Source organism: Salmo salar, chromosome ssa13 (genome assembly GCF_905237065.1).
Source record: "Salmo salar chromosome ssa13, Ssal_v3.1, whole genome shotgun sequence".
In the NCBI taxonomy this organism is placed as follows: Eukaryota; Metazoa; Chordata; class Actinopteri; order Salmoniformes; family Salmonidae; genus Salmo; species Salmo salar.
In genome coordinates, this window is record NC_059454.1 from 58,894,444 (window position 1) to 58,907,887 (window position 13,444).

At 42.6% G+C, this 13,444-nt stretch overlaps 1 protein-coding gene across 4 annotated transcripts in view; it reads right to left on the bottom strand.

Annotated features, from left to right (window-relative positions):
* Nucleotides 1-2,715: 2,715 nt before the first annotated feature.
* Nucleotides 2,716-13,444, bottom strand: part of LOC106567514 (janus kinase and microtubule-interacting protein 2) — a 49,201-nt gene continuing 38,472 nt past the window's right edge. For 2 of the 4 annotated variants that reach the window (XM_014136836.2, XM_014136835.2), the window contains exons 20-22: nt 6,544-6,609; nt 5,539-5,616; nt 2,716-5,016 (exon numbers count right to left, since the gene is read on the bottom strand). In XM_014136836.2, coding sequence (XP_013992311.1) covers nt 5,566-5,616; nt 6,544-6,609 — 117 coding nt within the window. In that variant the 3' untranslated portion in view covers nt 2,716-5,016; nt 5,539-5,565. The remainder of the gene's footprint in view (nt 5,017-5,538; nt 5,617-6,543; nt 6,610-13,444) is intronic. The other 2 variants (XM_014136834.2, XM_014136833.2) reach the window with 1 other exon arrangement.

Consider the following 13,444-nt stretch of genomic DNA (forward strand, 5'->3'; position numbering starts at 1 on the left):
CCAAAGGACATCCAGCCGACTTTACACAACTGTGGGAAGCATTGGAGTCAACATGGGCCAGCATCCCTGTGGAACACTTTCGACACCATGTAGAGTCCATTCCCCGACGAATTGAGCCTGTTCTGAGGGCAAAAGGGGATGCAACTCAATATTAGGAAAGTGTTCCTAATGTTTAGTACACTCAGTGTATATTTCTACACTATGAGGTTAATGAGAATAATACTGTGAAGTTGTGAACATGCCCTATAAGTGTAAGAGCTGTTTGAAAATAAAATTACAGCCTGTTTTGGTGGGGTTGAGTTTTGGCCTGCCTGGTGTGATGGAGTGATGAATCATGATTCACCAACTGGCAGTCTAATGGACAAATCTGGGTTCGGCGGGTGCCAGGAGAATGCTACCTACCCAATGCATAGTGCCAACTGTAAAGTTTGGTGGAGGAGGAATAATGGTCTGGGGCTGTTTTTCATGGTTTGGACTAGGCCCCTTAGTTCAAGACATTCTAGACGATTCTGTGCTTCCAACTTTGTGGCGACTGTTTGTTTCAGCATGACAATGCCCCCAGTGCACAAAGTGAGGTACATACAAATTTTTTTTTCAAGAGCGGTGTGGAAGAATGGCCTGCAGAGCCCTGACATTAACCCCATCGAACACCTTTGGGATGAATTGGAACACTGATTGCAAGCCAAGCATAATCGCCCAACATCCATGCCCGACCTTACTACTGCTGTTGTGACTGAATGGAAGCAAGTCTCCGCAGCAATGTTCCAACATCTAGTGGAAAGCCTTCCCAGAAGAGTGGAGGCTGTTATAGCAGCAAAGGGGGGACCAACTCCATATTAATGGCCATGATTTTGGAATGAGATATTCGACAATCAGGTATCCACATACTCCTGGTCATGTAGTGTATTTTTGTCACAGTAAGGCACTTAATTGTTACACAGAAATTATTTGATATTGAGATAAAAACTGCTGCATGTCCTTTAACAATGTTTTTCCATTTCTCCTGTCACAAGGGGACTGAAGATGAAATCGTCAACTCTGTTATGGTCAAACCTGTTAGATTATTTGGCACTTAATATGCACTTATCACAGTCATTTTTGTAATTTAACCTCTTGAGATGGGAAAACTTTTTTTATGAAGTGGAACATAACGCTCTCCATGACAGAATGTTTTTTAACCAAGCTGCACATCTCAAAAGTCACCAAATTATGGAATAACCCACTGCAAGATAAAATGGGTGTTTGATTAGTTTTGTCCAAGAAATCATTCAAATAGGACACACCCTTTACAGGAGTGTAAAGGAGTGCATCAAAGTGCATATTCATCCGTTTCTCCCGTCCTATTTGGAGCGCATCAAAGTGCATCAAAGTGCATACAGGAGTGCATCAAAGTGCATATTCATCCATTTCTCCCGTCCTATTTGACTCTCAGCTCCTCCCTCACCTGAAGGATTGGCTGGGGTAGGGATGACTGATGGATGTGCTGACACACCATCATAGCCTGGGCGGAGAACAATAAATACTGAGGCCATTCATTCACAGTGATGCCGCAGAGAGATGAGGCCAGCTGCATCTGTTTGTAATGGCAGAGCCTACAGAACTGCCGGGACAGAAATCGAGTTAGAATAATGGTAATGACATAAGAGACTCCCAGACACTGTTCTGGTAGCAAACCAGGAGTTCAGTTTGGTCTGGAGATGACCTTTCTATAAAGCACATCCTTGTTCATTCCCAGCATGAGGTGTAGCTGACAAATACAAATATATGTCTGTTTACACACAGCAATACGTTACCTGGGATTTCGTTTCGAGTTGATAACAGCTCTGCGGAATTAAGCCATGCTATTTTTTCCCCCCTTCTGTCACTAATATTGTCCCAGGAAGATACAGTATATTTGTGAACGGAAATATTGTTTTTGGAAAAAAATGTGTTTAACTATACCAGCTCTGTCTCTGTGGATGACCTTTCTTTTATTGAGAGTACATGCTGAAAGGTAGATGGAGAGCGAGAGATGAAAGTCTACTCATGGCAGATAGCCTCTGGCAGAGGTGTAGTCCAGAGCTCTCAATGGTTCCATTCTATTCTGGCAGAGCTTGGGACAGAGTGGATAAGTGAAAAGACTGACTCTTAGCCTGGATCGACTTTGTTCTGTGTTGAGATGGCCAAGGTATAAACTCAGTGCCAAGGAGCTGAAACATCTCCTTTTTCTATTAGTGGGAGAACAGGGACCTTTACCTCGGCTTGAGTGAAATACCAAAAAGCACTTGTTATTCCCATAACGTTAAGTCCTCAGTAACCAAGTCAACTGGGTTTCATAACACAAACAGATGTCAATCGTTTACCTATTCAAAAAGCAAAAGGGTCAAAATACACAAAGAACATAATTCAAACAAAACATGTACAGTATTTGAGGTTGATAATGCGCAGCAAATAAAAAAAGAAACAATTGTGTCCCTATGAGGGAAATGTTTTGGATACCGTTGCCAATTGATGGCCAAGTGTAACATATGCAGAGCACATCACACACAGTAATATGCCTTAACAAACAGACCCTATTTTCCTTCCCCACCTCAGTCAGTGCCATAGGATTCCATTAGTCCCATTAGTTGAACTGGAGCAACTGAAACACACTGTAAAAACAGGTCACTGAAAATCAATCGCCACCACAAATGAAATTTGGAAACAAGATGTCACCAAAACACAGACACTTAAAACTGAAGTCCATTCGCTTTTATTTTCATCATTATCCCTTTTTTTTTTTATATATACTTGAAAGAAGAGGAGGGGGTTAAATTCTCATTGGAAAACAGGAGGGTAAAGATTTACAAAACAATGTCCTCGGTGAACAGAAATGTACAACGTTACATAATCATATTAACGGACCAAAAAACATAATCGTTAAAAAGAAAGTACAAATTGATGGGGATAGCGCATTTAAGGCAATCGCTAGTTAGCGGAGTTTGCTCCAAAATAGTGTCAAACATTCCCCTACATTGTAACGTAACAGAAGTGGGCCACGTTCATGTATGTACAGGCATGTAATGGGATGCCTTGGGTTCCTAGGCCTCTGAATAGGGTCGGGAGGGGACGCTAGCTCGGGTGGATGTGGGTGAGGGGGTTGAACGGGGAAGGTAGTTAATATTGCAGGACCAGGACATAGTCAGGGTGAAAGGAGAGAAGCAGAACCAGGCAGGTATACATTGCATCAACTTTCTCCTATTTCAGTTTGGAGAAGGGGGTGGGGGGGTAGTAGGAAGGTTAGAACCAACCCCTGTGGTGTCCATGGTGCTGAAAGAGGTGTTAGTGAAATAGAGTAAAGCAAACGACATGTCATTGCTGCAAGAGGTACTGTACAGTGTTCATGGTCACTTTGCTGAGATGACGATGACCATAATCAGACAAAGCTGTTTAGGATGTAGGTAGGTAAACAGGATGTAGTATTTACAGCTTGCTGTAGATAGTCCTGTTCTTTTAAAGGGAGTGTTAAACTTCATTCAGTATAAACCATGAAACTCCTGCTGGTAGGCTACAGTTGATTATCTTGAAAGAGTACAAAATAGAGGGAATGTGACAGGGAAAAGGGGGGGAGGAAAATATTATTATACCAATTATTTTAAGTTCAGTACAATCGAGGAAATAGAGTTCATTTTGCAGCTGTCGCCACAATAAACAGAGCAATTCATACGTTGTGGTATTCAGAAACTGCCGAGCAGCTCTACTGTAGAGGGGACAGCGTTCATATTCACAGAAGAAAGGAAAGAAACTACAGGAAATCATCAAGACACAATGTACATATCAACACATGTATATAGAGAGGTTTTTTTTTCTCTGTGGAAATCTTGGTACATGGGGATCGACTGGGACTGTTGGTTTGTTCAGAAAGGAAAAGTAGTAGAACCAGAGACGTCCATTATGTCCGCTGGTTCAAAACAAAGAAAGTGAAGGTCTCAAAACAGAAGCCCGGTCAGTGTGTGAGCACATAGTGGATCCTCTCTCTCTCCCATCCTTCTCTCGCTCTGCCATCCCCTGATCTGCTTCAGACCAGAGGAGACACATTATCCTGAGTGTCCCATGTCCCGTGTCTCCTGGTCAGAGAACAGTCAGTCAGTCACCATCAGATCAGTCAGTCACCGTGCTCACAGGCCCTGAGTCAGGTCTCGTCGCTCCTGTGAAGGGGTGCGCTCACACATACGAGCATCCGTTCGGGTTTATAAGAGGGAGAGGAGAGGGAGAGAGTAAGGACTCCGTGGTCTGGTGAGGCCTCCTGATGAAGCCTACAGCAGCCTTTCCTTTCCTCTCTTGTCTGAAGTATGGGTGAAGTCTGGGTCTAGTCAGGTTGTAGTCAGTCTGAAGTCTGGGTATAGTCGGGGCGTAGTCTGGGTGTAGGCAGTCTGAAGTCTGGGTGTTGTCTGGGTGTAGTTTGGGTGTAGGCAGTCTGAAGTGTGGGTGTAGTCTGGGTGTCGGCAGTCTGAAGTCTGGGTGTAGTTTGGGTGTAGTCTTGCTGTTGGTGTAGTTGGATGGTGGTAGGTGGTGTAATGTTCCCCTGCATGGCAGAGATAAGATCTCCCAGACTTTGGGTTCCTTGATGTCTGTGAGTGGGTTTGGTGTGTGTATGTACTGTATGTGTGTGTGGGCGCGCACGTGTGATGTGTGTGTGTCTCTGTCTGCCTGTGTATGTGTGTGTGTGTTATATTTGTGTGTGTGTGTGTGTGTGTGTTTCCAGTATGTTTGTGTTAGCGTGTCCAGTGTATATGAGTGTTTGCGAATGTGTGTGTGTTTTCCGACTGAGGTTTCTATTCCAGTTACCCCACCGAGTTTAGGGAAGTTCCATGTTCCAAGGACCAGGACAGTGCAGTGCAGCATACATGGTGTGTATCCCCAGTGTGAGGTCCCAAATCAAAGAGGTGTGAATTCCCAGCCATGTCCATTACCACTCACTATTACAACATGAGCCAAAAAGATGACTCGCTTCACCAAAAAATGAAAACCACTGCAGTCACAAACACAATCTCCAGGCTGCAAACAGAGAGAGAGAGAGAGAGAGAGAGAGAGAGAGAGAGAGAGAGAGAGAGAGAGAGAGAGAGAGAGAGAGAGAGAGAGAGATCGTATGAGATCAATGTAACAATGGTGGTAGCATTATCCATAGGGAGAACTAAGAAGCTCCAAAGGAGCTGCTAGACCAAACTAAGCTTGCATGCCAAGAACACAAAGTCACAGTCTGACAAAGGTAAGCACTAAAATAATGCTGTTATTCATAACTTTTAAGGAAGGATGGGGTTGGCTTCAGGGAATAATGACTTCCAATGTCATTAGGAAAAGGATTAGCTACATATCGCTTGATTCCCTAAACAATGAAACTCTAATGAATCACAACTGTGAAAAAGACATGATGACCACACAACATAGATGCTTTCACTCCTATGACTATCACAGGTCCTGATGGTCGCTAGAGAGATGGAGAACAACAGGGGGAAACAGACAGAGTGCGGAGAGGAAGAAGGGAAGATTCTCTGTGTTTGTTGACCGGGACAGACTTACCTCTGCTGCAGGAGATGTCACAAGACATCAAGGCCAAATGATAAAGGCAAGAGAAAAGAATAAGAACAGAAACAAAAACTGCAGAGAGAGAGAAAGAGAGAGAGAGAGAGAGAGAGAGTGAGTCGAGAAAACAGAAGACGTGTTAGCCACAGGCAGGAACAAAGGAAGCTTTAGGAAGTTACAAAGACACTGAGCTACTAAGTAAGGGGAACTAGTCCTGATTATGGCTAGCCCTAGTCTCTATGGTGAATAACAGAGCCTAGCTATAGCAGAACTATAGTAAAGCTTGGTTTACCTGAGAATGTCTGTAGACTAGAGCATAAAACACAATCCGCGTCTCTGAGTCATGTACAACTTGGTTCATTCTCAACAGTTTTTACCCCCAAGCCATAAGACTCCTGAACAGGTAATCAAATGGCTACCCGGACTATTTGCCCCCCCCCACACACTTTTGGTTCGAGCCTGTAAGTAAGCATTTCACTGTAAGGTCTACACCTGTTGTATTCGGCGCACGTGACAAATAAACTTTGATTTGATATAACTTTAACTCTGAAAAGACCAAAGTCCTGGCATAACTGAAGCCCCTCATTTCCCTCTGTATTGTGCAACAAGGGAAGGAGAACTACAGGCCACGCCTCATTATGTTTGGCCCATTAACTAGTCAGTGATGTGGGGCTCAGAGAGGTCTGCCTGATGCGTGACTATAAGGAAAGGGTAGTCTGAATGTCAGTCAGGGTGAAAAACCTTCGAGTTAACCACACATTATATTACATCTTTTAACAGGCCCCTTCAGGTCACAGAAGCATCACAGGGCCTGAGTCCCAAATGGTACTCTATTTTCTTTATTGTGCTCTACTTCTGGTCAGGGCCCATTGGGCTCTGGTCAAAAGTAGTGCATTAGATAGGAAACTGGATGGCATTTGGGATGTAGTCAGTTTATAGCTGACAGGGGAGAGGAGAGAGCAAAACCTGTATGACGGTAAATAACTCTGCCGGCCATCTCACCTTCTCCTCCAGATCCTTAATTTGTCTCCTCTGGATGTCTGTCTTATCCTCCAAGTCCCGGATTCTCTGAAAAGATTGTAAAGCAAATATTGTTGTTCCCTTAGCGAATATACAAAATCTCTTCAACAGTAACATTGCATGCTATAGCTCAACTGTATGCCAAGCCAACACAAATATGCTCCATACATTTATATTTTACATCGATTTTTGAATCAGCACTGGAAATATAAATAAACGTTTGAGAAAACATTAGGAAAACAGTCATGTACAGCTGTATTTTCAGTATTACAGTGTTGGTGTATCAGTAAAGATTATTTAGGTACATTGTGGCATGGTTTATTGAAACAATAAATGTTTTCTGGGAAACTATGGGACTGGTGATGCTGACAGCTTTGCCCTTGGAGTGGCCTGGTAAGTGGTTCACCAGATGGGTGCGTGTGAGAGGCTGGCACAATGTTGCTACCCTTGGAGTGACTCAGTCAGTTTAAACTGTAAATAAATGGAGCATCGCCCTCTTCTGTAGCATTGAGGAACTGCAACGGCAGCGTCATCTCCCAGCCTGCTTTGTTCCATGTTAAACACTACAATTTAGAATTGAACAACCTTGTGTTCATTCAAGTAAACATATACTGTGTTCTATTAAATGTTTAAACTGCTTAGAGTATCACTATCAGGTCAATGTCAGGTGGGTGTGTGGATCTGTGAAAGTCCTGTCATCAATCTGTTCTTCATGGACATATTTTAATGACCTTTCTTTCAGCAAGGTGGGTGCAGGTGTGAATCCCTCAAGTTAAATTATCAAAGGGAGTTTATGTCATATGTTGACTTATACAGGTACAGTGCCCTGCACAAGTATTCATCGCCCTTGGCGTTTTTTCCTATATTGTTGCATTACAACCTGTAATTTGAATGGATTTTTATTTGGATTTCATGTAATGGGCATACACAAAATAGTCCAAATTGGTGAAGTGAAATTAAAATAATGACTTGTTTCAAAAAAAAAAAAAATAAAAACGGAAAAGTGGTGCGTGCATATGTATTCACCCCCTTTGCTATGAAGTCCCTAAATAAGATCTGGTGCAACCAATTACCTTCAGAAGTCACATAATTAGTTAAATAAAGTCCACCTGTGTGCAATCTGTGTCACATGATCTGTCATATGATCTCAGTATATATACACCTGTTCTAAAAGGCCCCAGAGTCTGCAACACCATTAAGCAAGGGGCACCACCTAGCAAGTGGCACCTTGAAGACCAAGGAGCTCTCCAAACAGGTCAGGGACAAAGTTGTGGAGAAGTACAGTTCAGGATTGGGTTATAAAAAAAGATCCGAAACTTTGAACATCCCACGGGGCATCATTAAATCCTTTATTAAAAAATTGAAAGAATATGGCACCGCAACAAATCTGACAAGAGAGGGCCGCCCACCAAAACTCACGGACCAGACAAGAAGGGCATTAATCTGAGCGGCAACAAAGAGACCAAAGATAACCCTGAAGGAGCTGCAAAGCTCAACAGCGGAGATTGGCGTATCTTTCCATAGGACCACTTTAAGCTGTACACTCCACAGAGCTGGGCTTTATGGAAGAGTGGCTTAAATAAAAAAATAAGCAAGCACGTTTGGTGTTAGCCAAAAGGCATGTGGGAGACTCCCCAAACATATAGAAGAAGGTACTCTGGTCAGACGAGACAAAAATGTAGCTTTTTGGCCATCAAGGAAAACGCTATGTCTGGCGCACACCCAACACCTCTCATCACCCTGAGAACACTGGAAAACAGCAGGGTCTGGAAAACTGGTCAGAATTGAAGGAATGATGCCTGGTGCAAAATACAGAGAAATTCTTGAGGGAAACCTGTTTCAGTCTTCCAGATATTTGAGACTGGGACGGAGGTTTACCTTCCAGCAGGACAATGACCCTAAGCATACTGCTAAAGCAACACTCGAGTGGTTTAAGGGGAAACACTTAAATGTCTTGGAATGGCCTAGTCAAAGCCCAGACCTCAATCTAATTGAGAGGCTGTGGTATGACTTAAAGATTTGTCACATTTGTCGTATTGAGTGGACCAAAATGCAGCGGGTATGTGAATAATTTTATTTTCTTTAAGAGGAAACAAAACACTGAAACAAAACAACGACGAAAAACAGTCCTGTAAGGTGCTCAGACTATACACGGAAAAAACCACCCACAAACACAAGAGAAAACTAACCCACTTAAATATGGTCTCTAATCATAGGCAACGAGATTCAGCTGCCTCCAATTAGAGACCAAACCCAAACAAATCCAACATAGAAATAGATAAACTAGATAAACATATAGAAATAGAAGAACATAGAACATAACCCAAAAACCCTGAAACACACAAAACAAACACCCCTTGCCACGCCCTGACCAAACTACAATAACAAATAACCCCTTTTACTGGCCAGGACGTGACAAGATTGCTGTACACCAGTGGAACCCATCCAACTTGAAGGAGCTGGAGCAGTTTTTCCCTGAAGAATGGGCAAAACTCCCAGTGGCTATATGTGCCAAGCTTATAGAGAGATACCCCAAGAGACTTGCAGCTGTAATTGCTGCAAAAGGTGGCTCTACAAAGTATTGACTTTGGGGGGGGTGAATAGTTACGCACGCTCAAGTTTTCAGTTTTTTTGTCTTATTTCTTGTTTGTTTCACAATAAAACATATTTTGCATCTTCAGTGGTAGGCATGTTGTGTAAATCAAATGATACAACCCCCCCCCCCAAAAAAAAATATATTTTAATTCCAGGTTGTAAGGCAACAAAATAGGAAAAATGCCAAGGGGGGTGAATACTTTTGCAAGCCACTGTATGCAGGTGCAACAGGTCAGGGTTCTCCTGGTGTAACCACTGCCTTGGTGTAACCAATAGGTATCGATCCTGGGATGTCTGTATGACTCAAAAATGTGTTAGTCCACTGAGCTGGACATAATGTTAAATTTCACTGCTATGCAGACGACACACAGGTGTACATTTCAATGAAACATGGTGAAGCCCCAAAATTGCCCTCGCTAGAAGCCTGTGTTTCAGACATAAAGAAGTGGATGGCTGCAAACTTTCTACTTTTAAACTCGGACAAAACAGAGATGCTTGTTCTAGGTCCCAAGAAACAAAGAGATCTTCTGTTGAATCTGACAATTAATCTGGATGGTTGTACAGTCGTCTCAAATAAAACTGTGAAGGACCTCGGCGTTACTCTGGACCCTGATCTCTCTTTTGAAGAACATATCAAGACTGTTTCAAGGACAGCTTTTTTCCATCTACGTAACATTGCAAAAATCAGAAATTTTCTGTCCAAAAATGACGCAGAAAAATTAATCCATGCTTTTGTTACTTCTAGGCTGGACTACTGCAATGCTCTACTTTCCGGCTACCCGGATAAAGCACTAAATAAACTTCAGTTAGTGCTAAATACGGCTGCTAGAATCCTGACTAGAACCAAAAAATTTGATCATATTACTCCAGTGTTAGCCTCCCTACACTGGCTTCCTGTTAAGGCAAGGGCTGATTTCAAGGTTTTACTGCTAACCTACAAAGCATTACATGGGCTTGCTCCTACCTATCTTTCCGATTTGGTCCTGCCGTACATACCTACACGTACGCTACGGTCACAAGACGCAGGCCTCCTAATTGTCCCTAGAATTTCTAAGCAAACGGCTGGAGGTAGGGCTTTCTCCTATAGAGCTCCATTTTTATGGAATGGTCTGCCTACCAATGTGAGAGACGCAGACTCAGTCTCAACCTTTAAGTCTTTACTGAAGACTTATCTCTTCAGTAGGTCCTATGATTAAGTATAGTCTGGCCCAGGAGTGTGAAGGTGAACGGAAAGGCTGGAGCAACGAACCGCCCTTGCTGTCTCTGCCTTGCCGGTTCCCCTCTTTCCACTGGGATTCTCTGCCTCTAACCCTTTTACAGAGGCTGAGTCACTGGCCTACTGGTGTTCTTCCATGCCGTCCATGGGAGGGGTGCGTCACTTGAGTGGGTTGAGTCACTGACGTGGTCTTCCTGTCTGGGTTGGCGCCCCCCCTTGGGTTGTGCCATGGCGGAGATCGTTGTGGGCTATACTCGGCCTTGTCTTAGGACGGTAAGTTGGTGGTTGGAGACATCCCTCTAGTGGTGTGGGGGCTGTGCTTTGGCAAAGTGGGTGGGGTTATATCGTGCCTGTTTGGCCCTGTCCGGGGTATCATCGGATGGGGCCACAGTGTCTTCTGATCCCTCCTGTCTCAGCCTCCAGTATTTATGCTGCAGTAGTTTATGTGTCGGGGGGCTAGGGTCAGTCTGTTACATCTGGAGTATTTCTCTTGTCTTATCCGGTGTCCTGTGTGTATTTAAATATGCTCTCTCTAATTCTCTCTTTCTCTCTTTCTGTCTTTCTCTCGGAGGACCTGAGCCCTAGGACCATGCCTCAGGACTACCTGGTATGATGACTCCTTGCTGTCCCCAGTCCACCTGGCCGTGCTGCTGCTCCAGTTTCAACTGTTCTGCCTGCGGCTATGGAACCCTGACCTGTTCACCGGACGTGCTTGTTGCACCCTCGACAACTACTATGATTATTATTATTTGACCATGCTGGTCATTTATGAACATTTTAACATTTTAACATTTTGACCATGTTCTGTTATAATATCCACCCTGCACAGCCAGAAGAGGACTGGCCACCCCTCATAGCCTGGTTCCTCTCTAGGTTTCTTCCTAGGTTTTTGGCCTTTCTAGGGAGTTTTTCCTAGGGAGTTTTTCCTAGCCACCGTGCTTCTTTCACATGCTTTGCTTGCTGTTTGGGGTTTTAGGCTGGGTTTCTGTACAGCACTTTGAGAATATCAGCTGATGTACGAAGGGCTATATAAAAATAAATTTGATTTGATTTGATTAGCTCTGGGGACTAACATCGAGCAAACATATATTTGGGTCGTTCCACAAAATAAGTGCCTTTTGCATCCCTTTGATATTTTAAGTAGAAATTGTGCACCAATATCGAATTGTAAAAGCCAGTTATATTCAATGAAGTGCCCTTTAATATAGACCACAGGGAGAATACAAGAAATCTGATTTTCTATAAAAATAAAGACTTCCTAAAGTGCCAAAATTCTGCATTTTGAGATGTCCCTCCATGCAGCCTCTGTGACTTTTTGGAAGATTTAAACCAACCCAACATTTCTCCAATGTTCTCCAAGTCATATCTGAAGAATATTATTCATTTAACGTGATGACTGATTCATTTCAAGAAAAAAAAAAAAATATCCCTCACTTTAAGGTCAACCCTGTTATGTGAACTGAACTCTCGTTTTAATATGGTGAAACTTTTATTTTTTACATATTAAAACAAGAAAGAAACATTAATCATCTAATAGTCAAATCATAGCGTTTTCTAGTATTTTGTGGTGGAAAATGGAGTGGGTCAAGCATAATAGATAAACACGCTAGAAATGTTGTAACAATTTCATTTTTTTGTGAAGCTTGCATTCAATTCCCCCTCCCTATTGCACACAACAAGCTTCAATTTCCCCTGTTACAAGGGGATGATTGGCTGATTTAAGATGAAATCTTAAAACCCTGTTACGGTCAACCCTGTTACTTTATTTGGCACTTAAAAGGCCCTTACTATAGTCTTTTTTTTTATTTAACCTCTTGAGATGGAAAAACGTGTTTTTATTGAGCTGACCATGCTCTTTATGACAGAATGTTAAAATTAGGTGAAATTCATATTTTTTTTTTTTTTTACCAAGATACACATCTCAAAAGGCACTGAATTTGTTGAATGACCAAGTTCTCCGAACCACTTTAGCTACAAGTCCAATTGACTGGCCGCACCTGTTGAGTCATCCCATCATGTTAAGTCATCAAATGGCATGTACAGTGGTTCCTCTTTTAAAAGTTGCATCATACTGCAGCACAGCTTGCAGGATGCTGCGGTACGGTACAGCATGTTACAGTACGTAACGTCATATTATTTTACTGTCAGCCATCGTTGCCGTTAATGCTTACTTTCCCAAATAATCCTACAGAGGTCCATGCAGCCCAGACGTTTCGATTGCTACACCCTATCTGAAAGAGCATAACAAGTTCATTAATTTTGTGGACATGAAGCAGCCATAGCCTCAGCTACTATGGCACAGAGAAATACATCTTAAAACATGCCATTCTGTTCACCTGAAACAAATTATCTTAGCGTCACGTTTTTTTTATGACCTTCCTAAACAAAATATGAATGGATTTCTTTGTGATTGTGTATATTAAATTGATTTATTAGACTGGCGGCTATTGGTAGGCTACTCCTTTTTTAAAATTTTACTGCTAATATGTATACCGCGCAGCAGACCCTCATGGTGCTTTGAGGATGAAACGCTCAGTACGTTTTTGTCTTTTATGATATGTATCTTAATGTAGGCCTACTGCTACAGTGTAAAATACACATATTTCGGTAAATTCAGGGGCATGTGGGTTAAAAGTTTTTCTTGAAATGACTTGGAGCTGTAGGACTAAGAGTCCTGTTTACTGTAGCTGTCTCAACATAACGTACATATATATTGGCCTAAAGGCCTACTTCAATATGTCAATCAATCATTCATGAATTTGTGCATGTCATCACCCCAGACAGCACACATACATCTCGCCGACTTCTGCCCGATGTATACAAAATACATCGGGCCGATGTAGTATGGAGAGCGTTTGCACATTGGCAAGATGTCGCCGAGACGTCGGCATTAGATCGCCTTTCAGCCGTAATTTGGACGATGCATGTCAAAGCTGCTAAATTATACTGCCAATAATAAAACACAAATAAAGCGAGAAAAAAAAAAGGTGTGTGTGTGTATGTGTGTGTGTGTGTAAGTAAAGACATAAAACAACAGTAAAAAGACATTTGAAAATAACAGTAGCAAGGCTA